The 27,105-nt window shown below is 45.0% G+C and overlaps 1 protein-coding gene across 3 annotated transcripts in view; it reads left to right on the top strand.

Moving 5' to 3' along the window:
- Alpk2 (alpha kinase 2) overlaps positions 1-27,105 on the top strand; it is a 107,193-nt gene that overhangs the window by 28,732 nt on the left and 51,356 nt on the right. For all 3 annotated transcript variants that reach the window (XM_048363515.1, XM_048363514.1, XM_048363513.1), the window contains one exon: positions 7,573-9,193. In XM_048363515.1, coding sequence (XP_048219472.1) covers positions 7,573-9,193 — 1,621 coding nt within the window. The remainder of the gene's footprint in view (positions 1-7,572; positions 9,194-27,105) is intronic.

The following is a 27,105-nucleotide window of genomic DNA, read 5'->3' as shown; positions in this document are numbered from 1 at the left end:
TAATGGAGTTGTGTTACTTCTTCCTCATATTCCAAACAAAAGGGCCTGGAGCGCCTTCTACTTTTTGGCTACTCCTGGTGTGACTAACATCCTCGCCCAATCCCAGGTACAAATCACTTTTCCTGCCCAAATCATTCCATATATGTCCTACATGTGCTTCAGGTGCTAAATTCCCCAGGAAACTTCCCTTATTGTCTTGCCTTCCATCCACAGTCCCTATAATTGGCATGGTTTGTAATGGCACTTGGCAGAGATTATCCTATAGTATAGCTATTTTACCACCATTATTGTATTGGAAGATCCTGAGGAAAAGGCCTCTGAAAGAAATATCTTTATCTTCTCTACACTGGCCAACACATTATCATTTCTTGACACATTTTTAACTAGGTAACTTAAGTCACGTTTTTCTCTGCTTCAGACTCAACATCAGTTAAAAACAAGTAATTGTCTGGGGGCTGGGAATATGGCCTAGTGGCAAGAGTGCTTGCCTCTAATACAGGAAGCCCAGGGTTCGATTCCCCAGCACCACATATATAGAAAATGGCCAGAAGTGGCGCTGTGGCTCAAGTGGCAGAGTGCTAGCCTTGAGCAAAAAGAAGCCAGGGACAGTGCTCAGGCCCTGAGTTCAAGCCCCAGGACTGGCAAAAAAAAAAAAAAAGTAATTGTCTGTATCCATTAGAAAGACAAAGACTATTTTCAAGGAGCCAAGTACTCAACCATGAGCTCACCCAGAGATTATCTTCAGAAAGTAGCCATAATCTCCTGGGATAGAGTGACAAAGAGAGAAGGATGACTAGCAGTGTCGGTCACAGGTCACAGGTCACAGGCCAAAGGCTGGGCCCCTGATGAGCATTCTATGGAAATTTGAGCTGCCAAAGATATACACTTATTCCCCAGGAAGGCCACCCAAGGCTGGCTTTTCCTTTCTTCCCACCTTCCAATCTCCGCCATTTCTTTGGTCAAACACAACTGAAAGTTGGAGGCCACAGGAGCCACGGAGTTGCAGCTTTTGTTTTTTTTTTTGCCAATCCTGGGGCTTGGACTCAGGTGGCCTGAGCCCTGTCCCTGGCTAGCACTCTGCCACTTGAGCCACAGCACCACTTCTGGCTGTTTTCTGTATATGTGGTGCTGGGGAATTGAACCCAGGGCTTCATGTATGCAAGGCAAGCACTTTTGCCACTAGGCCATATCCCCAGCCTGAGTTGCAGCTTTAATCACCCAGCGTTGGAGATATAAAGGAGCACAGTGGCAGGACCCAAGTACAAGACAGGCAAATAGGCCTTTTCTGAGCTTCCGGTCATTTTCTGAGCTTCCGGTCATTTTCAGATACACGGGTCAACCGCCGTTGAATAAATTACTGAATGAACTGGTAAACACACAAGGCATCTACTTATTTGTCATGAAATGTGTCTAGTGCTTGTAGGAAATATGATTGAGAAATTTTGTTCCTTTTTTTTTTTAATTCATTGATTTCAATGGCAAATCTAGCTTTTGGAGTTTGTAAACAACAGCAACAGCAACCAAGTCTTGACATAGCCTCCTGGGGCATGGTGCTTAGCATGCCCCATGCTCTGGCCTCAGTTGCCATCACACCCACAAAAATCACCAAAGCCTCTCTTATTTCCTCAGTTTTTCTAAATAACCCATTAAGGTCAGGCAGGCAGGTAATAAAAATAGACACGGAGCCTAAGAAAGTGTTATGACCTGAACCTGGTGCTATGCAGCAGAGAAGGACACAAATGTGATTGTGAGGTTATTTCTGGAGTGCTCTTGCCCGCCCTGCAGGCAAGATGGGCGAGCTCAGACAGGCTGCAGTCTCCTTCCCTCGGTGCTCCTGGCTACAGGGATGAAGACCCTGGGGAATGGATCCCGGACAGAAGGCTTCTTTTCCCTTTGAAAACCATCGATTAAGTCATTTGCCTCGGAGGGTGCATGAATGATCACTTGGAGCAACACAGCCCCTCCTCCAGGTGAAGGCCCCTCCTTCCACCAAGGTCCAACAACCCGTGCTGGGCTGTGAGAGGATGCTATTGTCCCAGCTTTTGTTGGCTAGTGGCTGCAGTTGGCGGTTCGCCCCTGTGTTCCACGGACCTCTAGTGGATCCTTCAGGCCTTTTGGGAAGTTCTATTAGGTCAAAACCATTGTCATAAAAAATACTCGGACATAGCTGGGTGCTGGTGGCTTATACCTATAATCCTAACAGTCCAAGAGGCTGAGATTTGACACTCTTGCTTTGAAGCCAGCCTGGGCAGACAAATCTGTCAGACTCTTATCTTCAATTAGCCAGCAGAAAGCCACAAGTGGAAGAGGGGCTCATTTGGTAGAGCACTAGCCAATCACAAACAAAAAAGCCAAGGGAGCACTTGAGGCACTGAGTTCAAGCCCCAGAGCTGGAAAACACACACACACACACACACACACACACACACACACACACACACACACACCTCTCAAAACATGATTTGCCTTTTTCACTGTGTTCACAGATGCACTGATGGGAAATAATAGTGAGGGAAAGCCAGGTCCTTACATGACTCAAGCAGCAGTCTCAAACTGTACTAACTATGACAGAATTCTTAATTGCCAGTTAAAAACAACAATGAGTTTTACTTAAAAATGCCAATGAGACATCAGTAAAGGTGACTCATTTGATTAAATCTTGGTAACTCAATAAAGGTCCTTTTTCTACCTGTGACTGAATGGAATAGCTATGCACAGTCCTCTTGCCGTGGGAATTCCTTGAGATGAGGAATTATTATTATGATTGTCCTTGCAAGCAGAACTGCTGCTTTTCTCACAGAGTCCAAGTTTTACTTGGAAAAACAATGGGCAAATGATGGTTATTTGGCCTTGGGTATTCGGTAGATATTTTCTCTAGGATGAGCAAAGTAAGCCTAGCACTGCAAGAACTAAAAGTATTGATTGCTGGTGATGAAATCCAAACTCTTCCAACTATAATTTAGTCCCATTTTTTAGTGAGCGCCTTCCTCTCTTTCTGGCATTTTCTTTCTGTTTATCTGTGTGGGGCCAGATTTGCTTTAACCAAAACTGTCAAATGCAGAAATAGATATAAACCCACTATTCTTTTATTAAGCTTTATACAAAAGATAATCTGGAAAAATATAATGCAATACCACCCACAAAATTTTGCTATGTTTTAGAAAAACATAGTTATTTTTCATAAACATGTTATTTGTGCTAATGCATAATGAATTTATGTTTAATTGTTAATATAAAGGAGATGCACAGAGAACATGGTTTTATTTTTAACTGAATTAATAATTTTTTTCTTTTAATTTCAATATGGTAAATATTTATATCTTCGAGAAAAGCCACATAAATATTCCTTGGAATGTTTCAACTGATTAATTAATTATATTCATTTGCTGGTTCTAGGATTTTTTTTTTGCCAATCCTGGGGCTTGGACACAGGGTCTGAGCACTGTTGCTGACTTCTTTTTGTTCAAGGCTAGCACTCTACCTCTTGAGCCACAGCACCACTTCTGGCTTTTTCTGTTCATGTGGTGCTGAGGAATTGAACCCAGGGCTTCATGCATGCTAGGCAAGCACTCTATTGCTAAGCCACATTCCCAGCCCCTGGTTCTAGGATTTTATCTCAGGGCCTCACTTGCTTAGCTTTCTTGTTCACAGATGGTGTTCTACCATCTTAGCACACACTTCCAGTCCAGCATTTTGCTGGTTAATTAGAGATGTAGTATCTCAAACTTCTTCCCAGGTTGACTTTGAACTTTGATCATTCAAGTGAGGATTATAGGCATGACCCATCAGCATCCAGTTTTTTTTTTTTTTTTTTGGCCAGTCCTGGGCCTTGGACTCAGGGCCTGAGCACTGTCCCTGGCTTCTTCCCGCTCAAGGCTAGCACTCTGCCACTTGAGCCACAGCGCCGCTTCTGGCCGTTTTTTTTTTCTGTATATGTGGTGCTGGGGAATCGAACCTAGGGCCTCGTGTATCCGAGGCAGGCACTCTTGCCACTAGGCTATATCCCCAGCCCCCAGCATCCAGTTTTGTTGTGTGTTTTTTTCAGGGTGCTGGGTGGTGGCAGTACTAGGGTCAGATCTTTTTCATAGTATAAAAGAGTGTTGATGCCAAAGTGCTTTCAGAACCCTTAGGTTAGACTGATTTGGGGTTTTTAAATCAGAAGATGCCCTGTCAATTACAACAACACAGGCCTTGATTACTTTACTAAGGAAATAATTAATTGAGAAGGAACCTGGAGAATTCAATGAAGACTTGCCAAGCAGGGTGGAGGAATGCTTCTGCTTCTCTCTGCCAAGATACCCAAGGATGGAACTCAATTAATTGTTCAGGGAATTTCTTCTGGGCCTTTTCACATTCCTGGAAAATCACGATGGGGCACACAGATCTCTCTGCCAGCACCTTGTGAAGATTCTACACCTCCACTGGCTTCACGTCATTTTAACTGCGGTGGCTGGAAGTCCCTTCTGTGAGCTGCCTTTCCCCTGTGTGCACAGCACAGCTTGGCCCAGAGCAGATCTATGGTTGCCCTCTCGAGGAAATTTATGCCACCGATTACCTTCTGTTCTTAACTTAAAGCCATTCACCAGTACGCACTCTCCACATGTTTGCCAAATGACTGATCAAGATGAAGACAGAAACACTTTATAGGCACAATGGCGTCTGCATCCTGTTCCTCCTCTCTGCATGTCATTTTTCTAACAGCATGCACTAAGCTAGGCTTCAGAGTTCCAAACTCCGCTCATCTCAGCTCTGCTGCTTCCTAGCTTTGTCATTTTAGGGAAAGTACTTCCCGACTTTGAGCCTGAGTTGATGGTGTGTGTGTGTGTGTGTGTGTGTGTGTGTGTGTGTGTGTGTGTGTGTGTGTGTGTGTGTGTTGAGAGGGCACTACCAGACCTTGAACTCAGGGCCTTAGACTCTCACTTGGCCACTCAGTTTGATTGCTGAGTGATCTACCACGGTAGTGGTGCCTCCAGTCCAGAGTTTTGCTGATTAATTGGAGATGGAGTCTTGTGCAGTTTCTGCTCCCGCTGAATTCAAACCAAAATCCTTGGATGACAGCCTCTTGAGTAGCTAGGATTGCAAACACGAGCCACCAGGACCCAGCTGAGCCTCAGTTTTGTACATGGAGAACAGCTAGATGTTTAACCTAGTAAGCATTCAACATATGCTGAGTTCTTTGCCTAATTTTCTCCCCTTCCTCTGTATGATGCTTAGAGATAATTATGTGTCAACCACTAAGCATAACTCACAGGCACTCATTAACCAGTGAGAAGTTAATTGTACATAATTTAGTCCCTCTCCACTTTATTTAGTGTACTTAGAATGGATTGTAAATCTTCTACCAACTAAAATGCATGTGCTCTGTTGCTTGAATCACACCTCCAACCCTCTTTGCTTGGGGTTATTTTTCATAAAGGGTTTCATGTTTTGTCCAAGCAAGTGTGGACTGTGATCCCCTATTTCTGCTTCCTACACAATGGGATGACAGACTCATGGATGTTTTCTGTCGAGTTAAGGTCTCAACAGAAGGCCTCTAGCTGTGATTCTCCCGATCTCTACCTCTGAAGTAACTAGGATTACAGTCATGAGCCATGGGATTCTGATGTGGGAGGGGTGTGTGTGTGTGTGTGTATCCTGGTACTAGGGTTTGAATTCAAGGTGTAGAAACTATTCCCTTGCTTTTTCACTCATGGGTGATTCTCTACCACTTGAGCAATACTTCCACTTCCATTCTTTTTCTTTAACTAGTTAATTGGAGATAAGAGTCATGGAATTTTCTGCCCAGGCTGGCTTTGAACTTAGATCCTCAGATCTCATCCTCCTGAGTAGCTAGGATTGTAGGTGTGAACAATCAGTACCTGGCTGACCTTGAATTTTAAGTGGGGATCTCTAGTGGTTCTTCTGCTTGCGTCTTGAGACCAGAGGTTAATTGGTCTTGGTACTTTCATGTCCTTGGAGAATACATATGGCATAGAATTTATGCTTTTATGAAGCCCCTTCACACTTGTTTTCTTACTGGAATCAGAATCGATTTGTGAAGTGGTGAGGGACGGGTACTGTTTTCACCTAAAAGTTGCCTTAAATTTCAGTTTCCTGGTGTCATTGGCTGGAAACAGAGCCTGATAACAGCTGAAGATCATGGCTAAGCTTGAGCCACGGTGGCTTCTAAGGAGGCAGGTTATCAACTAAAGGAGACAGTGTTAATACCGGAATGAGTCTCTGACATCTGAAAATGAAGCCTATCTGGGCAAGCACCAATGGCAGAAGGCTTGTGTGCATGAATAGGCTTGAGGAAGCGAAGGGTTTCCTTCACTGAGGAGAGAGAAGACAAGGAGGATGGTAGCTGTTTGACACTCACCCCTCCCCAATTCAACAGTTGGGTGTATTTTACACAGAGGACAGTCAAAGATAGTTAACACCTAAGCATTGCTTCTGAGTCTGAGACCCGTAGCTCCTGTCTGTTGACCTCAGTCAAGTCAGCAGCTTCACCCAAGAGGTCAAATGGAATAAGTAAGAGTGTAACTTATACAAGGGTGACAAGCTTTCATTGGGACTGAGGAAAGGAGTCCGGAAAGCAGGGCCAGGGCCAGGCTTCATGTGGCTCCAGTTAGAAAAGGGAGGAACCAAGGAGAGCCATCCCTCCTGGAACAGGGAGTGCAGGCTCAGTCTGATCCAGAATTCTGTGCCTTGATGAACCAAGGCCAAACACCTGGCTTGTATGTTAGTCGGGGTGACATGTGGATGGGGGTTTCCAGCCAACAGGACTTATGGCTGTGATTTAGATCTTTTTGTGACGTTAAATCAAGGAGGAAGTGACACTGGCCTTCAAACACATAATCCCATTGTGGTTTTTGTTTTTTGTTTTTGTTTTTGTTTTTTTTGGCCAGTCCTGGGGCTTGGATTCAGGGCCTGAGCACTGTCCCTGGCTTCCTTTTGCTCAAGGCTAGCACTCTGCCACTTGAGCCACAGCGCCACTTCTGGCCTTTTTCTGTATATGTGGTGCTGGGGAATCGAACCCAGGGCCTCATGTATACGAGGCAAGCTCTCTTGCCACTAGGCCATATCCCCAGCCCGCCATTGTGGTTTTTATAGTCTCTTGGCAAGAAACCTATCTTCTTCACACCATCTCAAAAAGAGCTGCTGTGGACACATCCACCATGAGACAGAACGCGTTAGTTATTTGGGTACAATGTCTCACTCCAGAAAGATAATGCTCTTTCAGAGTCTCACAACATAAAGATGACTTTAAAAGGCAAGAAGAAATTAGAATCCCCAACATCTCCTCCATCTGTCTAAGAAACTGTCAGCATTTTCACTGCGGGGTCAGATTGGGGAAGCTGCTAGAGAAAATTCTGAGACTCTGAGGGGTTCAGCATGGGGGGGGGGCGGCAGCTGGAGTCTGGGGGGAGTGGGTGGGGACATCTGCCTCTGAGGACAGCAGCCCATTTCCAGAGGCATCACAGAGCTTCCCAAGCAGGAGGCCAAATGACAGCCATTTCCTCACAGGCGGTGGTGACAGGAGCAATGCTGCTATTCAGGGGCAGACTTACCTGTGTGCTCTCTCTATCCTAGCTGTACCCAGCACGATGCTGCCGTTTATCAAGTGTCAGCCAGAAACGACCTGGGGATGGTCTGCTGCTCTGCTTCTCTGGAGGTGGAGTCTGCGTCAGAAACCCCACCGGCTTCTCCTGCCGGGGGAGGTCGGGGTGGCACGGGGCAGACATGTGAAAGAGACACGGATGAGGAAGAACAGCCTTGTAAGGAAGGAGAGAGCATCTCCCCAGAGACTCCCACGTCACCCGATTCCTCCCCCGCCAAACTCAACGACCTCTTACACTCACCCCAGGTATTGGCCGATCCTGACAATGGCTCACGGGCCTCTGACAATCCCCTCGATGTTAGAGGAACGAGGCCAACTGCAGTGGCTTCTGATCCAAGGAACACGGGAGACAGTTCCCTTCCTTCAAATAATACTCCTGGAAGCTGTGTCAGATATCAGCACCGGACAGTGCATTCCACAGATGATGGCCCACGCGATGACAGCCCTCATGAAGAGCCCTCCACCCCGAGTCATCCAAACCCCAAAGCACACAAGTACATCAGCTTCAGCCTCCCGCTGTCCGAGGCGACTGCGGGCATTTACCCAGATGACCGCCCAGCGGGCTCCCGGCACTTCCCCCACCAGCTCTCCAGCGGAGACTCGGACAGCGACTATGAACTTTGCCCAGAGATAACCTTAACCTGCACAGAGGAGTTTTCAGATGATGACCTGGAGTATCTGGAATGTTCCGATGTGATGACGGATTCCTCTAATGCAGTTTGGCAAGGGAGCCTGCAAGGGACTGGGCGTGCTTTTTTATTCGAAAGCGATGACGAAGAGCTGGAATTGAGCGAGTGTGGCCTGGGTGGGGGTGAGCGTTTCCTCAGTGAAATGGGTTGTGGGCCTCAGGTGTCGGGTGACAGGGAGCTTATGGATGCCACCCCTGGCTTCCGCGGTGATCACTCACAGTCCCCAGGAGTGGGTATCGGGAGCAGCAGAGCCTCCATGCTCAGTCCTTCAGCCCCACCGAGAGGCATGACCCTCACCCTGGGCCCTCACCAGGACGGAGCAGCGGCTCCCTTCCCCAGTGCTCTCGAGGTGGCTGAGCATGCGTGTCCAGGAATTCAAGGAGAAACCAGAGACAGCCACCACGCAGGAGAGGAATCCACCCGGGACGACCTGCTCCGCGAGGATAAGGCAGCGAGAGAGGCAGAGGGGAAGCCTTTGTCTGGGGGGTCAGGCACGTCAGAGATGAAGCAGAGTCCCGTGAGCCCGGCTGAGGAGACATCGGAAAGACATGCAGGAAGCAGGAGGGGCACCCCGAGACCCACCAAAGGAGGGTGCCCCAGAATGAAGGGAAATGCCAAGAAGCTAATCTGGAAGGAAAGCTCCCCAGAGGGAACCCTAAATCCCCCTTCCCAGGAACCCAGGACTCACCCCCGGACCCAGAGCAATCAAAAACAGACTTTGCACACCAAAGCTAGACATCGCCGTCAGAATTCCCACCTCCACCTCCGATCCTGTGCTACATCCCCCACGACAGAGCGAGACTCACTCTCCAAGGAAGAGGACCCACGCTTCCAGGGAGAAAGGGTGCAGGCTTATGACTTATTTGAGACACACCGAATTCCAGACCACAGCCATCATCTTCAGGTAACTCTCCTTCTGCAACATTGTGAGAAAAGGTGGTGCGGTGGTGTTGCTGCTGACAGGGTCGTGCATGAGTACATGTGCACACGTGTGTGTGTGTGTGTGTGTTCATAATCGCGATTTCTGTGTCATAGTGTAAATCAAAATAAGTCTTCCAGTACTATCAAGGTACTTGCAAACGACAGCCGCTAGGCTGCTGCTAGGAAGGAAATCTGGTTTTGAAAAAGGCCCAGATAAACCCTCAGCCCTCCTAATTATAGCAAAAGGCTGATGGAAGTGAGAAGCACTAATGGGGCTCTGGACAGCTGGAAAAAGAAACCTGATATTTTGTCCACTGCATGTGTTTTACTAGGCAGTGTCCGCTATTCAGAAAGTTTCTCAAGCCAATGTTTTGGGCATGGCCTTTAAAGGAGAACAACATGTGTTGGGGTCATTCTTCCGATATGTTTTGAAAGCAGTGGGTTTTGCCTTTGTCAGAATCAATAGCCCAAAGGAAAAGGAGTGTTAGGGGGTCTAACTGACTTGCAGGTTTGCTTTGTGATTCTGGAGAAGGTAGACGAAGCTGACTGCACGGCTGGTAACATGTTTTTGATTAGCATTTACTTTATTTTGCTTCTCTTACACCACAAAAACCTCAAAAGGGGCAGGAAAATACTGCCAGGTAGAAATATATTCTTTCTTTCTTTTTTTTTTTTTTTTGCCAGTCCTAGGGCTTGGACTCAGGGCCTGAGCACTGTCCCTGGCTTCTTTTTGCTCAAGGCTAGCACTCTGCCACTTGAGCCACAGCGCCACTTCTGGCCATTTTCTGTATATATGGTGCTGGGGAATCGAACCCAGGGCCTCATGTATATGAGGCAGGCACTCTTGCCACTAGGCCATATCCCCAGCCCTAGAAATATATTCTTTCTTCCCTGATTTGGGGTGTTTTTAATACTCATTTTAAAGTGATGAAATTATGTTCACTGGAATAATTAATGTGCAAAAATGCTTTATTTAACACTATTTTTTATATTCAAGTATTCCAAATGAGCTTTGGACCAATGCTACAATATGATCACAATTTGATTTTCAGAATGGTCTAAATGTTATTTATGAACAATTTTTTACTATTCTTCATCTCCCCTTTCCTCCAATTTTGTAGTTGCAATCCAATGTTACTTTTACAGATTTTCTGAAAAATAATTCCCAATGCAAAATTATTGATCACTCTCTTTGAAACCAGAAGAAATTGACGCACTGATTTCTAAAGACCCTGTCACAAAATAGCCAAGCTACAAATCTCTAGAACCAAGGTAGCTTCTGACAGAGTGAGCCATTCTGTTCTTTCAAATGAATCAGATAAAGCCACATTCATACTTTATTTTTTTCATGCAAGCCAGTTTTACTCCTATTTAGTTCTTCAAACATACTACTTGGCAGTACACACATAGGTAAGCATAGATATGTTCTCAAGATACGTTTAGTAGGTGAGTTGGTCAAATACTGACATAAAAAGTGACAGAGTTCATTTTTTTTTCCAACTGATAAATGTAGCATTTCATCTTTTATTCATGAAGTTCTTTCCTTGGAAAGTTAAGTGCTTTTTCGCAGTTATTTTATCCACTCACAGAGGGTTTCATTGGAGAAATTATTTGTATTATTAAAGGTTGGAGGATGAGGTAGAATAAGTAGTTTCATCCTATACTGGTGATGGAGCTAAATAAAATAAGCATCTCTTGGCCCACTCTCATCTCTTCTGTGCAATCTCTCAGAGTTCCTATGGAACTCTTTTGCTTATGTTCTCTCATCTCATTCTTGTCTTTTTTTTTCTTCTTTTTTTGGTACTGGGGATTGAACCCAGGACGTTGCACTTGCTAGGCAAGCACTTTGCCACTGAGCTACATCCCAGCCCTCTCGTCTCATTCTTGAGCACAAACCAATCCCATCTTGACCTGGGCCTTTGTGTTGTGACTAGGATGATTATCACAGAACCATGAGCGTTCCTGTTCAGAAGGCCAAACACAGAGCTGGCATTTTCTGTAGGGAGCAGGACTGTGTCTCACCTTGCAGGTCAGTGACAGAAATGACCTCTCGCCCTCAAGGGACAGCCAGAACCCTCACTGAGGCTCAGTATCCAAGAGCAGTTCTCTGCAGACTTCAGTTGGAAATGAGATCTTTATAGCTGTGGTATTTACTTCCTTTGGATTAGAGCAGAAGCATTTTGCCACTGGGATTGGCAGATTTGAACACGCAGTTTCTTTTATCTGTGCAAAAAGTTACTAAGATGATTGTTGGAGGCGTCTGTATTTCTTAGATACTATAAAATATGATCAAAGAAACAGCAAATGGCTAATGGTTGTTGCAAATGTGGTATAGAAATGGGAAGAAGGTGGCATTGGGAATTAAAGGAAACTTTTTGTAATTTTGGGCAGGCAGAAAGGAATAGAGAGACGGGGAGGGAGGGAGGAAGGGAGGGAGGGAGGGAGGAAGAGAGGAAGGAAGGAAGGGGAAGGAAAGAAAGGAGGAAGGAAGGTGCATCTTTTCATCACTATGTCCAACAATAATTTAAGCATTTATTCTCAAACCTGAAGATTTATGATGGTTAAAGATCTTAGTTATGCATAATGTTAAAAAAATTATCCACTCTTGTGTCTTGTCTGATTCACTTACCTTGGGCTGTCTTTTTGTAGAAAATGGCCAGCAGGTTATCTTTTAATAGTTAAATCTCCATCTGCATATTGCTTTTAACTTTCTGGGGAAAAAATCCATATTTTAAAATTTTCGCCTTTCAACCAAGAGTATCTTGCAGAATATCTATGTCTCTAGATGTACCTGCTTCCTGCCTTTCTCTCTCTCTTCTACAATGCAAAGCCATCTTGTTACAATTTGTCCTGAAATAGTACTTACCCAACCTAGTATTGGAAAGCCCCCAGTTCTTCTACATTTATGGAAGATTCCAAAGCTAATTCCAGTTTGGGAGTGGAAAACTGAAAGGCTACCCCAGGCTAACTTGAATCCTCTTCAAGAGTCACACCGCCAGCTCTTCACCTTGGTTTTGAGCTTACTTTCTTCATCCAACTTAGAGGCAAGCCCTGACAATCCACCCATCTTAAATTTCTTTCCCTAGCCACACTGGGATAAGATCATCTTTACTCTTAAATCCAAAGTGCTGTGTCTGTCTTTTTGCATAACTGCTCAACTTCATACCAGAGAGATTTTTTTGTGTGTGTGTTTGGGATTATAGATTGTAAATGTACAGTATGAGGATGTGCTCTCAAGTTCTGGTAGTTAAGAATCTTCTTGACCAAGAATTACCACTAACCATAAAGGATGAACTCCATGATAGGAGAGAATTTATTCTGTGTAGTTTGTCATTGATAAATCCCAAATAACTGAAATAAATAGTGCCTGCCACATAGTAGACACTGGGTCATTGAATAAGTAGTTGTAAAATATAAGATAATAAGCCTAGTTCAATGTTTCTAATGATCATTGATCACGGTTACTTTGTAGTCTTTAGCTTCCTGATTTTCTTTATATACAAGAAGCTGCTGTAAGCTCTCCGCAGATGCAATGAGCTTGCTTTGGTTCTTCTGGCCCTGGGAATGGACTAGATTGTTCTAAACCTTTGATACCTTGTCAATGTTGGCAATTCACATACAATCTTGGCTTTATTAGTGAGTTTATTCTAAACTCTTATAAAATGCTGCTGAGATCCAAGAAGGCCTTACCACATCTATCCACTGAGAGACTTCTGCCATTTTGCCTTTGTCTATCTCTGAGAAGCAAAGCAGGTATAGAGGCTAGTTTCCTCATCTGTAAAGTGACCCATCTTCTCAGGTGCATGGTGGACAGTGGCCACGTTCTGGTCTAGAATACCATTGCTAGCCTGTTACTAGATGTCCTGGTGCATCAAGGCCAAGGTCCTGCAGGGAGCTTCAGACTGCTTTTCTTATCCCTAACTGCAATTTCCAGAGAAACCCATAGCCTTCTTGTTTGCATTCTTCATACTGTTATCCCTTCCATCTTAGCTGTAGTTTTGCTTTCTGTGGTTTCAGAAATAAGCAACTGGTAAGTTTTACAATTTGCACAACTCGGAATCGTGTGATGAAAATGTGTGCCTTTTAGTTGCATTTCATGTGGCAAACAAAATCTATCTCCTCCAAAATGGCAACTGTGAAAACAATCGCTCCAGCGGGTTGATAAGCCAGCCTCTGCAATGATGACGATGCTGACAGGTAGGGCCAAGGATTACTGGCTCATCTCTCCCACATGTGGCGGTCTAGCCTCCGGTCAGCACCACTCCATGCCTGACCCAGAGAGTCACACAAACATTTGTTTTGTATTTAATCACAAAGCCTGCTGTGCCACTTCTGTCAAATACCATTAGCCACCCTAGGTGGGCAAGGTTAGTCAATGGCCAGGCTCACTGTGGTCTTGGTACTTGGTTGGCATTAAATAATCAAATAAAAAGTCATTCGATGTTAAATAATCAAGGAAAAGGCATTAGCGTCTCAAGCCTTGTAACCTGCTGTGCAGTCTGTGGACCAGCTAGTTAGAAGAGGGAGCTCTCCAGCCCCGTACCTGCACAAATGGATCAGAATCTGCATTTGAACCTTTTTCATGGGCGATTCCAATGTTCACTGAACTTTCAGCCCTGTTCTACAGAATGCACGATCTTCCTCGGATTAGAACAGGTCCTAAGAGGGCTGGCATGTAGCTCACTACCAGAACAAGGGCTGAGCATGTTTGAGGCTCTGGACTTGACCCCCAGCACTGTAAAAATAAATAAAAAACAAAAAAACCCAAGCTTAAGCATTGTTCCGATCCCGCAGCATACCTGGGCTCACCTGGAAGCTGCCTGATTCCCACCTGATCAAATCTGCTGCCTGCGTGGCTTGAGCCCTGAGCATTTCAGAAGCTCCCAAGTTATTCTCTGTACTTCTAAGGCTGATGGTCCTGACTGTGCTTCAGAACCAGGTGTGGTGCCTTCTAAATATACACATGACCAGTGCCTGCCCCGATGTCAGCACAGTGGTTCTAGAGCAGGCTTCAGGATGTGTGCCTTGGTGAAGGCCTTGTCTTATCCCAGCGAACTTGAAGCACAGCTTGGTAAGCGTTTGGAGCTCATATGGAGTGGGTGCTGGAGTCATCCTAAGGACTCTGAATTCTACCGCACAACCCAGACTGCAGAAACCTAAAGGTTTCACACATCCCGAAGGGCTTTCTGAGGGATCCCAGAGCCCTTTCCCCACAATTTTAGTCAAGCGACAAAACATCAGGTTATTCAATACTACTTTCCTAACAGTGGCAATGGCTATTCTTCGCATTTAAGAGAGATCTCTACCCTAGTGATGTACATATTCTTGAAACTCCTCACATTCTGGAAAATCGTGCACTCAACATACCAGAGTTTTAGGAGAAAATCTCATTCCTTGTAGGCTTGTTAGGAAACACATCATTTTACAACTAGAGACTAATAAAACAACAAATGTGCTGAGGAACTCCCTAGAGCAGCTCAGGTTGGCCAGAGGCTGGCCGGGAGGATGTGAAAGTATACCATTGAGTGTAAATGCCAGGCACCCTTTAGTTAGAGCAAGGCAAAGAGTGCTGAGACTGTGAAAACTGAAGTGGATCTCTGATCTGCTGTCAGGATAGGTCTGGGAAGCCATGTACCCGCCTACTGCGTAGAAGCCATCTTTAAGTAGTAGGCCTGAGTGTTGGGAGTGGGTGGGAGAATGACTATTTTGAGTTACCTTTGGAGGTTACATCTTGAAAGGACCCAAGCTTCCAAAGCAAAGCTGAGTGAAAGGCTTTTTTTTTTCTCCCTTCCTCCTTGAGATTCTATAATTAAGTTCAGCTATTCAAGATCCCTTTCTAGGAAAAAGCTGCATAGGAACCAACACAGCAACCAGCACAGCTTCCGTGTTAGTACCTAGAAGAGAGACCTCATTGCCTTAGAGAGGATTTTCACCTCACTGGTTCACTTTTGGTATTTTCCGACCCCAGTTCATTACAGTAGTGTGAGTTCCAGCCAAAACACTGCTCTAGGGGCCCAAGGCCACCTTCTGTTCAGTGAAGCAGAAGGACCTACTATGCTTTGAGTCCCGACAGCAGTTTCTTAAAGTGAATGCCTGGATTCGTTGTATCCATAGCCCTGATGAGATAGACCTCTAAGTTTTATTCCACACTTGCTGAACCTGCTTGATGATGATGCTGTTGATGGAAGTACTAGGCCTTGAACTCAAGGCCTTACTCTTGGTAGGTAGACACTTACCACCCGAACCATGCCTCTAGCCCTTTCTCTTTTGTTATTTTTCCTTTAATGTGTCTCTTTTGGCCAAGGCTGGCCAGGACTTCAAGTCTCCTATTTATACTTCCTGCATAGCTGAGTTAATAGGCACAGACTACTGCACCAAGATTTCTATTGGTTGAGATATAGGATCTTTCGAAAATTTTGCCCTGACTGCTGTCCAACCTTGATCCTCCCACTCAGCCTCATGAGTACCTAGGATTATAGGTCTGAACCACTGTGCCTAGCTTCAACCAAAATTTTTCCTAAGTCTCTCAGTGACTGTCTGGGTAGTAAGGTTTAGAAACCATGTGCTTAATTGCATAGACCCCAAGTGACTACTGCAACTCAAGATGGTTCTGTAAAGAACTGGATGAGTTTGGATGCAACAGGATGTCAACGTCCTAAAGGGCATGTGAAATGGAATCCGTAACCCTAAGAGGAAAAATACCCTGTCCTAAATCTATATATTTCTCTGCTTTCCGGTTGGCTGGCCATAAACATGGTCTGGTCTTCACCTGTCCATGTGACTGAAATAAACACAGACCTGATTTATTGTAACTAATCCAGAACAGGTGCGCCATTTGCAGCTGAGTTTTATTTTGAGGCCTATGCGGTGACAGGAATTTGGGTGGCAGGAGGGGCGGCTGGGGAGAGGAGGGTCCCTTGGCTGTGAGTGTGGGCTGTGTCCCTGTCGCAAATCGCTCACCACTGCCTTTAATTGGAGCTAGGTGACAGAGACATGCATTGCTGGTCTTTCTTTTTCTATGCTGCCAGATGAATTTGCATGTTTAATAGAGGATGGAAAAAAAATCAAAACAACCTCTGTGGAGACCAAGGATAACAGAACAGTCATCAAAACAGTGTGGTTGTAGTCTCCATCAGCTAAGCAGCTAAACCAAACTGAATGGAGACTACAGAATCAAAGGGATGATGTGGATTGAGCCGCATCGTACTCACATACTGACAAGTTGAATTGAAACCCCTTTGTACAACTACTTAAAGGTGATGAAAAAATAAATCCAATGCTGGAACTGGGCTAATGGTAAAAGTGGACTTCCAACATTTAGGGGAAAGCCAACATCTTCAGTGCTGATACAATCAGCATTGTTATGGAGAAAATACTCTCCTTTGATTTCTGAGGCAAGTAGCTTGTCCATGAAACAGATACTATGCTAGACAGAAGCCCACTGGGAGCTCCAAAATGGAAATCATATCATAAAACATAGAACCAATGGATATGGATAAAAATTTACTTATTGCCCGTTTTCTAGAGCAACATACAATGAGACTGTTGTGTGTGAGAAGCCTCTGTCTCCCACCTCACGAGAGTGAAAGTTGATTAATAAGCAAAGTGTTTGGACTAAATGTATGTGCTCTCTAAGCTTTTCTCGGTTGAAACCCTAACCATGAGTGTGGTAGCATTAGGAGGAGGGAGTTTTGGAGGGTGATTATGGTTAGATGAGGCTATGAGGGAGCCCTATGGGGGAGATTAATGCCATTATTCTAAGAGACCCTGGAGAGCTTATTCTTCCCTGTTTTCCATTGTGAGAGCACAATGAGAAGCTGGGGGCATTTAAAAGCCAGGGAAAGACCATTCCAGAAGTAATTCAGCTAGTAGCTTGACCTTAGACTTCTTCGCTTCCAGAATGATAAGAATTCATTGTTTCTTTTTTAAGCCACCCAATCCGTGGCATTTTATCATAGTAGCTCGAGTTGACCAAAACATAAAATTACAGTCAGAACTCCAAGAAATTTGGGAACCATTAGGTGCATGGAAGTAGTAAACTATGAACGGATCTCCCTATAGTCTCAGTTACCTTATGAACCTAGTTTATAGTGGATGCTAATCTGTTTTCTAGGAGACTCTTATGTTTTTATGGAAGACAATGTTGATGTTTTTGTGCTTATGGAATGTATCGTAGATGACAATTTGGTGAGGCATTTTTCTGACTAAGCAATCAGTCACAAATCCTATCAGTCATAGTTAGAAAGCCCAGTGATGATACAGTCTTGGAGGTACATTTTCAGTTTGCATTTTATCCTCTGTACTTGGTCATAATTTACACTGATAGTGGAAGAAAGAGGTGCTATTATCATCCACAGAATATTCGCTGAATGTTATGTGACCTTAGTCCTGTACCACGGCTCAACATTTGGTATTTCTCATAATTCATAAAATGATGAGCTGCCAACAAGGCTTAAGTAGGTTAATGATCATGCCTAAGGCCCATCTATTTTAACTAAATAGCAAAACATAAAATAAAAATGCCCAAATTCATATTCCCTAAGGACATCAGTTTGTCACAGCACCAATGGAAGCTGGTAAGCATTATGACGGCATTGAATTTTGGCTGAGAGTAAAGTCTTAATCACTCACGTGAAAGAATCTTTGACTGACCCCAACCCTCAGCCCATTTATGAGGTTAGCTGATGGCTTCTGAGGCGGGTGCTAGTGACGGCATGTCTCACATTTCCTTCATTCACCTATGAGTTGCCGGCTCCTGACAGCTCCCACTGCCTGAGAACCCATCTCATGTCCTAGGAGGTTGCTTGGCCACCCTCAGCAGTGCATCTGGAAGTTAGGAAAGCTCTTCACCGATGGGGGTAGAAGTTGCTAGACAAATCCCAGCCTCCTGTGATTCTCCTGGAATGATTCTAAGGCATATGTCACACCGTTCTTTAGAGGGTCCCGTGGGATCCGCTCGTACATATTCATTCATTCACACACCAGATACTGGCTGTGGACTTTCCCTGGCTCGCCTTTCCCATCTCTTCCCATGTTTCCTGGGATCAGCTCCTAAACAAACTTAACTGCATACAAGGTCTTGTCTCAGGATTTGCTTTGCTGGAGAGACTCAAAGTAAGACAACTTTGTTCAGCCTCCTGTGGAGGTTAGCTTGCCCATGGCCCCCGAACATCAGGATATTCCTTGAGTAAGTCTGAAGGCCTACATTTTAAATGTTTTTATTTCCTATCTTTTTTTTTGAGATTAAAAAAAAAAATCTCCCAAATGACCATGCAGTCCTGATTCGTGCCTTCCTCCCTAGTCCTATAGCTCTTTATTTTACTGACGTCAGAACCTTCCCCATGAATCTCCCTGGATGCGACTGACAGTACTGATTTGTCTCTTTGCTAGGCTGTAAATTCCTTGTGAGTCAACATTTGGCTTTATTGAGCACAACTGGTACTTGACAGCGACAAGAGCTCAATAAACGTTGAGTTGAAGACCAGCATGCAGTGTGCTGGGACCACCTGGTAAAAGGGATTTAGACTCAGCAGGTGTGACAGAAACATAGTAAACAACCATCATGACCAAAATAAGTAGCTGAATCCTACTAATTTGTTTTCAGCTACAAAGGTATAATTATGGAGCAGTCGTTTTTATATACCTTTAGTGACCAATCTAAGATTCATGCCCACTGAGAATTAGCATCTAGAAAGACAAATTGAGAAAAATCTTCCAACTCTAGAGTGAAAAAACAAAAGCTCAGTTGTTTTTCCTCCTGTAATGAAGGTGGAAGAGTGTGGCTACAAGACCCCCCTTCCTTCCTTCCTTCCTTCTTTCCTTCCTTCCTTCCTTCCTTCCTTCCTTCCTTCCTTCCTTCCTTCCTTCCTTCCTTCCTTCCTTCCTTCCTTCCTTCCTTCCTTCCTCCCTTCCTCCCTCCCTCCCTCTCTCCCTCTCTCCCTTCCTTGCTTCCTTCCTTCCTTCCTTCTTTTGTTTTGTCATGAGGTTTGAACTTGGCCTGGGCACTGTCCCTGAGCTCTTTTTGCTCAAGGCTAGCGTTCTACCACTTTGAGCCACAGCTCCACTCTGGTTTTCTGGTCGTTAACTGGAGACGAGAGTCTCCTGGACTTTCATACCTAAGCTGGCATTGAACTGTGATCCTCAGATCTCAGTCTCTTGAGTAGCTAGGATTATAGGTGGGCGCTAACAGCACCTAGCTTTTTTTTTTTTTTTAAATAACCTTTACTTAAGCAGCTGGAGCTGTGGGTAATTGGTAGAGCACCTGAGTAGCAATTATGAGGCCTTGAGTTCAAACCTCAGTACTGCCAAAAGAAGCAAAAATAGACGTCATTATTTTTCAGAGCAGATCTGGGAGAAAGGACAGGAAGTTCCCACATTTCATCTGGGCTGTCACAGGCCCAGGCTCCGGCATGGCTATAGCCGCTCAAGGCTCACTCTTGCTGTTATGCATTCTGTGGGTTTGGACAATTGCGCAGTACCATGCATCTGCTGTATTCAAGTGTGAAATTCTGTTCTAAAGAAAAGGGCATCCGGGTGGCTCGCACCTGTCATCCTAGCTAGTCAGGAGACTGAGATCCAAGGATCAGGGTTCAATACTAGCCTGGGTAGACTACACCAAGAACCTTTTCTCTACAATGAGCCAGCAAAACACTTTGTATCTACCACGTATTCCTAGCCTTGATCTACTGGTTTGGTACAAGTGGCAGATAGCAGCCCCTGTCACCTGCGACCTGTCGGGCCTCTTAGCACTCAACGCTCCCAGGCCTGATTTCTCATGACCAGGTCTGGCTCGGGCAGCCACTGCTGCCAGGGCTTAGGTGTCCCAGTTGGCATCCTGGCAGCCCCGTGGCTTGTTGGGCAGGCTCCACCATGCCTCTCATATCACTTTAAAAACAACATGCCACACTGGCCCAGGTCATCTATCAGGTTACCTGCAAGCTACAGGACTAAATAGGACACATTCCCTGCCTCCTTGAGGTCCCAGGTTACTGGGCTTGAGACATCACACATGGAAGAACAGGGCAAGGCAGTCTTGGGTGGAGATAGCTTTTTCTCATGGGCTTTCATCATGCCAAGGTTAAGGGCTCGTGTTCACAGGTACAGAAAGCAGCACAGGTTCCCCAGGGGCTGGGATCCTTGGCCCTCAGGCTTCTGGGAAATCACTAAGGCCTATCCCCCTGGGGGAGGTAGAGGGGACCTGTCATCACAGGGCTTCTGACTCAGCAGGTGCGGGAAGCCCGGGATCCCGCCTTCCTAAGCAACTCCCAGGGATTTCCCATGCCTCCACTGGGAGTAACCAGGGCTTAGGGCGTCCCCAGAGAGCACTGACCGTGCACATCCTTCCGGCCCAGCTTCCTCCACCGCGCTCCCTTGCCTAATCGCGGAGCAGAGCTGACACACACCGAGTGCAAATACGTGCCAGGGGCTGTGCTAAGCCCTCTGCTTGGGTTAGCTCCGTTCATTATCTCAGTCACCCCACAAGCTAAACCCTGCTCTTATCCGGGCTCTGGGATGGGAAGTGGTGACGCCTGGCCATTGGGTAGAGGCTGCCGGGACTCCAGCCTCCAGCCTCCACCGACAGGGGCTTCGCGCATTCCGTTTTAGGGAAGGCTTCCGTGATTCTCTTTGGAACTAAAATAAACTTGTCAATACCTGTGAAAGAGACAGAAACGGAGTGTGGGAGTAGGAAGGACACTTCTTCTCCCTATTTACCTTTTCCCTGGGTACTTTGTGAGTTTAGTACTCTGTATTCTGTGTGTATTACTCATTTGAAAAAAAAAATCTAGGTATAGTCTAGGATTTGAATTCAGGGCAGTCTACCACTTGAGCTACTCCTCCAGCCCCCATTTGAGTAAATTAATGAATAGTTAAAAAAAGTAAACTTCCTAAAAGAGAACACACCCTTGGCCTTCATAGTTACGGCCATAAACCTGTTAGCTGATGTCCTCAGGATATCACCCTCCATGTTGGGAATTTAGCATCACCGCAAATGTAAAGGAGGTTCTCGGGACCCTGGTGTCACAGCTCACATTTGGGAACGTGCATACAACCCTGATCTGTGACTTCCCACCAGATGATATTGATACATTTACCCCCTAGTAATAGCTGCTTCCAGACTACGGAGACTAAAGTTACAGTAGCATGAGTAGATGATACTGGGAAAGAACAGTGCTATTCAAAATCAGATATGAGAATTCCTTCCTTTCAGGCAGCTGGGCTTGGGTCTAAACTGCATTATTCTTATCTTTAAATAGTTGTACAAAGGAGTTGCTCTTTAACAAAGCAGTTTATGAAGCTAATGCACCTTAATCAGTGTCACCCATCTCAATAGTCTCACCTATCCCTCTCAGCACACCCTTTCCCTTCCTTTTCTTAATTTTGTATTTTGTATTTTTTTTTTTTTTTTTTGCCAGTCCTGGGCCTTGGACTCAGGGCCTGAGCACTGTCCCTGCCACCCTTTTGCTCAAGGCTAGCACTCTGCCACTTGAGCCACAGCGCCACTTCTGGCCATTTTCTGTATATGTGGTGCTGGGGAATTGAACCCAGGGCTTCATGTATACAAGGCAAGCACTCTTGCCACTAGGCCATATCCCCAGCCCTCAGCCCTTAATTTTGTATTCTTGACTGCATTTCCCTCTTTCTCCTCTTTACTCATTTACCCCTTGACCCCACCCCACCCCACCCTTTTTTTCAATATTTTTATGTTTTCTGATATCATATAAAATAAGAGGAGAAAATGTTTGGATTTAACCATTGTGGGTACCCTGATGTGATTTGGCCATCAGTGCCATCGAACTACTGTGGTTGTAAATGTGTGAATCAGAACAAATACTCTAAAGGTGTGCAGGTAGGTTCATTACTTTCAAATCCATATAACAAGTGAATCTAATTGCTAAGAAGAATTTTTTTTAAAGATGTTCTGGTCTACCCAGTTTTCACTGAACAGATGAGTTTCCAATGTAATCAGTCATAGCTAAGGATACTAAGGTTAGAGTATTGTCTTTAGGGGAAAGCAAGGGTCAGTTAGTTTTGAAAGTTGTACATGTAGATGATAATGTTATGAAGGTTATAGGGCCTTGTCATCAGCCTAAGGAAATAACCCTGCCAAATGCCAACACATAACACGTAGTTGCTCTCTTCAAAATACTTTTGGACAACTCCTAACCAACCCTTGAGGAAAGTGAGTTCAGAAGTCTTCATTTACCTCACAGATGGATAACCATGTGATCTTTATCCTGTCTCTCTGACCAGTCTTATGTCAATGGAAGGAATATAAGCTGGTATACACAGCAACCAAATAGAAGTTACTAGAATAAAGCTCAGACCAACACTCAAGGCTAAAAACTGTTACTGTAACTCTACTGGAGGGCTATTTTGAGCCACAAATTTGCAGAACACAGGAATAGTGTTTCTGAGTTGTGGGTTGTTTTTATTTTTTGAGATCTTTGTCCCCTCTTCCACAGCTGTTGATTCATGGAGGTCCCTGCTGAGCTAGGACTGTCACCCTGATCTTCGTGACCTCAGGTCTTTTGGCTCCCATGCTTTCTGTGATGCACCAGAAATCTGCTGTCTGTACTGCAGTTTGCCATGTAGTGTGTCTTCTCTGGCTCTTGTTGCCTCCCAATAGGAAAGCTCTGTGTGCAGCCATAGTCCATCTCCTCTTCCTATTCATCCCTAGGGTAGTGATTTCTCTCTTCTAATGAAAATCAGACTTGCTTTAAATCAATGGACAAAATGCTCTTTCCTGTCCTTTGTTCATCCTGCAAATATTTACTGAACACCCACTGAGTGTCAGAACATTTTCTATGTTCCAGGCTTGGAACAATGAGCAAAGCCAAGTTTCAGCCTTCAGGCCACAGGCTTCCTTGCTTAGTGGGGAGACTGGCCTAAGCATATAGATGTTCCAAAGGCCGGAAATATGGCCTAGTGGTAAAGTGCTCGCCTCGTATACATGAAGCCCTGGGTTCGATTCCTCAGCACCACATATATAGAAAAAAGCATATAGATGTTCTATGTAGCACATACCTGTGATGACAGGAAGTAGTCCTACATGCTCTTTAGGAAAGTCAGCTTCTCTAAATATTCTCACTATTACAAATACCTTGTAAGTTCCCCCTAAGTTTGTCTGAGAGCCTCAGAATCTGGACTGTAGGTTGGTTTTTCTGCCAGTCCATCCCCTGGCAATGAAGAACAGTCTTTGACTCTTCTTGAATGAAGACAGAGCCAGAAGGAAAGCTAAGGAAAAGGATAAGCATGGTGTAACATCCTTCAACAAGAAGATGGTAGGCAGGAAACTGATGTATCACCTCACATAGGGTCTCCTGAGATTCCTCCAGCTCAAATTTCTGGGTGGTAGTTCCACGGGAGCCATCTTTCCCTCAAGAGGACTCTTGGAAGCATAGCACAAACAAAGACTGGTGGGAAGCTAGGAGGTTTGGGGCTATTGAGCATACTCATCCAGTGTATGAGTCTGTTACCTTTTGGAAACCCCAGAAATTCAGGTGCTTGGCTCAAAGAGGTGTAGAAGGGATTTGTCAAATTTTTTTTTTTTTTTTTTTTTTTGCCAGTCCTAGGCCTTGGACTTAGGGCCTGAGCACTGTCCCTGGCTTCTTTTTGCTCAAGGCTAGCACTCTACTACTTGAGCCACAGCGCCACTTCTGGCTTTTTCTATATATGTGGTGCTGAGGAATCGAACCCAGGGCTTCATGCATACGAGGCGAGCACTCTGCCACTAGGCCATATTCCCAGCCCGTAGAAGGGATTTGAATTTAGACAAAGTTCAAGGCCAGCAAAAGAAATCCCGCTTACAAGCACAGAGGCCTATCCCTGGTGCCCCAGTGTCTCTTCTCAATTACTTTCATCAAGAGGGTCAGAGGCCAGAGAAGGATGAGAAGAAACATGGAGGAAGATTGCAGATATTGCTCTGCCAGTTCCTCCATTGTCATCCTTCTGCCTAGATTCAGATCATTTTGACTTTCCTGTTTTCTGTGGTACTTCAAAGTTCACACCCTTTATGTGTGTCATAGGCTAAGATGGCACTTGTCAACCCTGGCTCATGCATGCTGAGCTGGTTGGACTAGTTAAACTCCGGGCAAGATTCCTGGCATCTCTGAGCCTCTGAGAAGAGACAGCACAGAAGCCTGTTGGCCTGTGACTTACCCAAAGGACTGAGGTCAAAGAGACACTTGATCCTAGTGACCCCACGCAGGATCCAAGAAAAACAGAGGCTGGGGACATTTGTTCCATTGCTGGGGTGGGGCATTCTACATTTCTGATAGCCAGCACCCAATCAGAAATGGAGAGAAACCATTCCGTGCCTCTCTCCTTCTGGTGGTTGGAAGTAGCCCTTGATGTTTCTTGGCTCATAGATAAGTCATTCCGTTCTCTGATACCATCATTATATGCCTTTCTTCCTCTCTATGTTCAGAGTTCCTTCTTATAAAGATTCTAGTTGCCAGGTACCAATGGTTCATGCCTGTAATCCTAGCTACTCAGAGGTGGCTGAGGTCTGAGCATCATGGTTCAAAGCCAACCTGGGTAGGAAAGTCCACAAGATTCTTATCTCCAATTAACTACTAAGAAGCCTGAGAGGGAGCTGTGGCTCAAAGTGATAGAGCACTAACCTTGAGCACAAAAGCTCAGGGACAATGACCAGGCTCCAAGTTCAAGCCTTAGGACTGACACCAAAAAATAATATAAAATAAAAAGGCGTCAGTCATTGAATTAGTACTCACTTCGCTCTAGTATGATGTCATCTTGATTACATCTACCAAACCCTGATTCCAAATAAGGGGTCATGTTTACAAGTACCAGAAGTTACAACCTGAACAAACCTCTTGAGAGGGGCACAACCCAATCCACTTCATTCTTTCATCTGGATCATTGTAATAGCTTTCTTGCTATACCACCAATGATCTTCTCTGTTGGTAGAACAGTGCTGGCTGCTGTAACCAGAATATAAGTTCCAAGAATGCAGAGACTTGGCCTGGAAACCAAAGTTTCTCCACCACATAGGACAAGGTGAAGGACATAGATATTTGAGAAACAAAGCAATGAAACAATTAACCACATAGGTTGCAAAGGAATCCATTCCAGAACTCAGATGACCTTCTCCCATTCTGTGCTCTTTCCATTTCCGCATATGCCCAGCCAGGATATTATTCTACAAACTCCAAGGAGACAGCCGCTGGGTCCGACTCATCTTTGAAGACCCAGCACAAACACAGTATCTATTTGTCCAAGTGAAGTAAATCCAACTAAAAAGGCAGGACAGAAACATGAAAAAAAAAATGACACTTGACTGTGGCTACTGCTTCGGCAGAGCCAGAGTGGGGGTGGGAGGTGGGGACGGAGGTAAAATTGCAAATTCTGTAAGTTCCCCTTTCTGCTGACGCTTGAAAAACAATCTTTCTGAGTCAGCACAGGTATTTTGATACTATCTTAAGATTTGGGGCATTTTTTTTCTAAAGTGATGGTTTAAAAAGAAGTGCTTTCACATTTCACATTAACCTAAATGGGGTTGGTTGGGAACTAATCATTGTGAGAACTCTTGACCTCTAAGTCTTCCAGATTTCTAGTTCAGGGTTGAAATCTAACAACAAACATAAGGAACTCCAGCTCATTGCCTGTGCATGAGCAGATGGAGGCCCATCTGGACCAAGCCAGCTCACACCGTGGGTTGGTCTTCATTAGGACACCTCCAAGGAGCTAGTGCTGATTACAGGGCCTAGAAGTCTGCCTTAGTGACAAGAATGATGTCGACTCTTTATGGACTGAATTCCAAGAGGAGAGTCAGCCTCCCTTTAATTATCTACCTGCTAGAATTCAATTCTAGATCTTTCTATTCTCAAGTTCACACCACTCAGTCAAGTTCTAAAGTTTCAGTATTGAGTGAAGATGCAAAATGGGTGGAGATTTGGAAGTTGGCAATCCGAGGAAAGAATGGTAATGAGTTGAATAGTGTCGACTCAAAAGTCCACCTAGGGCTTAAAATGTGACCTTATTGAATAATAAGGTCTTTGGGGTTATAATTAGTTAAGATGAAGTCATACTGGATTAGAGTGGGCCCTAATCCAGGGACTGATGTCCTTATAAGAAATGGAGAGGACACACAGAGGGAAGAGAGCCACGGGAAAGCAGAGGCAGAGTTTGGTATGATGCAACTGCAATTCAGGGAGTGGCAAGGATTTCTGGGAGCTACCAGAAGCTGAAAGAGACCAAGCAAAGTCCATCCCCAGCTCCTTTAGAGGGAGCACGGCCGGGGGGATGCTTGCATTTAGGCTGTTGGCCTCCAGGACTGAGACAGGAAGTGGATGGAGTTCTACGTTAGGCAGGTTGTGGACATTTGTTACTGTGGCCTGAGAGAAATATACGGTTGCTAATGGTATATAGAAGGGGAGCATTAGAAAAAAATTCCATTTCTTCCTCTAGGACCGTCTTCCTAAGCAGGCCTTACTTCCCTTACTTCCCAAGGTCATCATGGAAGGGCCGGGGTGTGGGGGAAGGATAGAGGCACCACTGGAAGTGCCCTGGGACTGACTTGATGGTGAGCTTGAACTGTGGGAAGCAAAGAGATGGAAAGGCAGATTTTTGGTTTGGGTATTGTTCAGCAGGATAATAATCTCTTAAAGGTTAGTGGGCTTTGTTGGGCTTAGTCTAGAGCGTGATTTTTAAAAATTCCTTTCTTTTTCCTTGCGGAGAGAGTCTTAACTCTGCGCAATCAGCAAGCGAGAGGAGGCTCTGAGCTTGCCTGCCCAGCAGGTGCAACGCCGTGAGTTCAAACTTCAGTACCGCCCTTCACAAAAGTAAGAAAGGCAGAGGCTCTGGAAAGATGGCAGGGGGTACCTCACCCCCACCTTTACAGACGCTGAGGGGAAGAACTCACTGGGACAGTCA

The sequence above is a fragment of the Perognathus longimembris genome, chromosome 15, assembly GCF_023159225.1.
Source record: "Perognathus longimembris pacificus isolate PPM17 chromosome 15, ASM2315922v1, whole genome shotgun sequence".
Lineage (NCBI taxonomy): Eukaryota > Metazoa > Chordata > Mammalia > Rodentia > Heteromyidae > Perognathus > Perognathus longimembris.
Note: the sequence above shows the minus strand (reverse complement) of the source record. Positions and strands in the feature narration are given on the sequence as shown.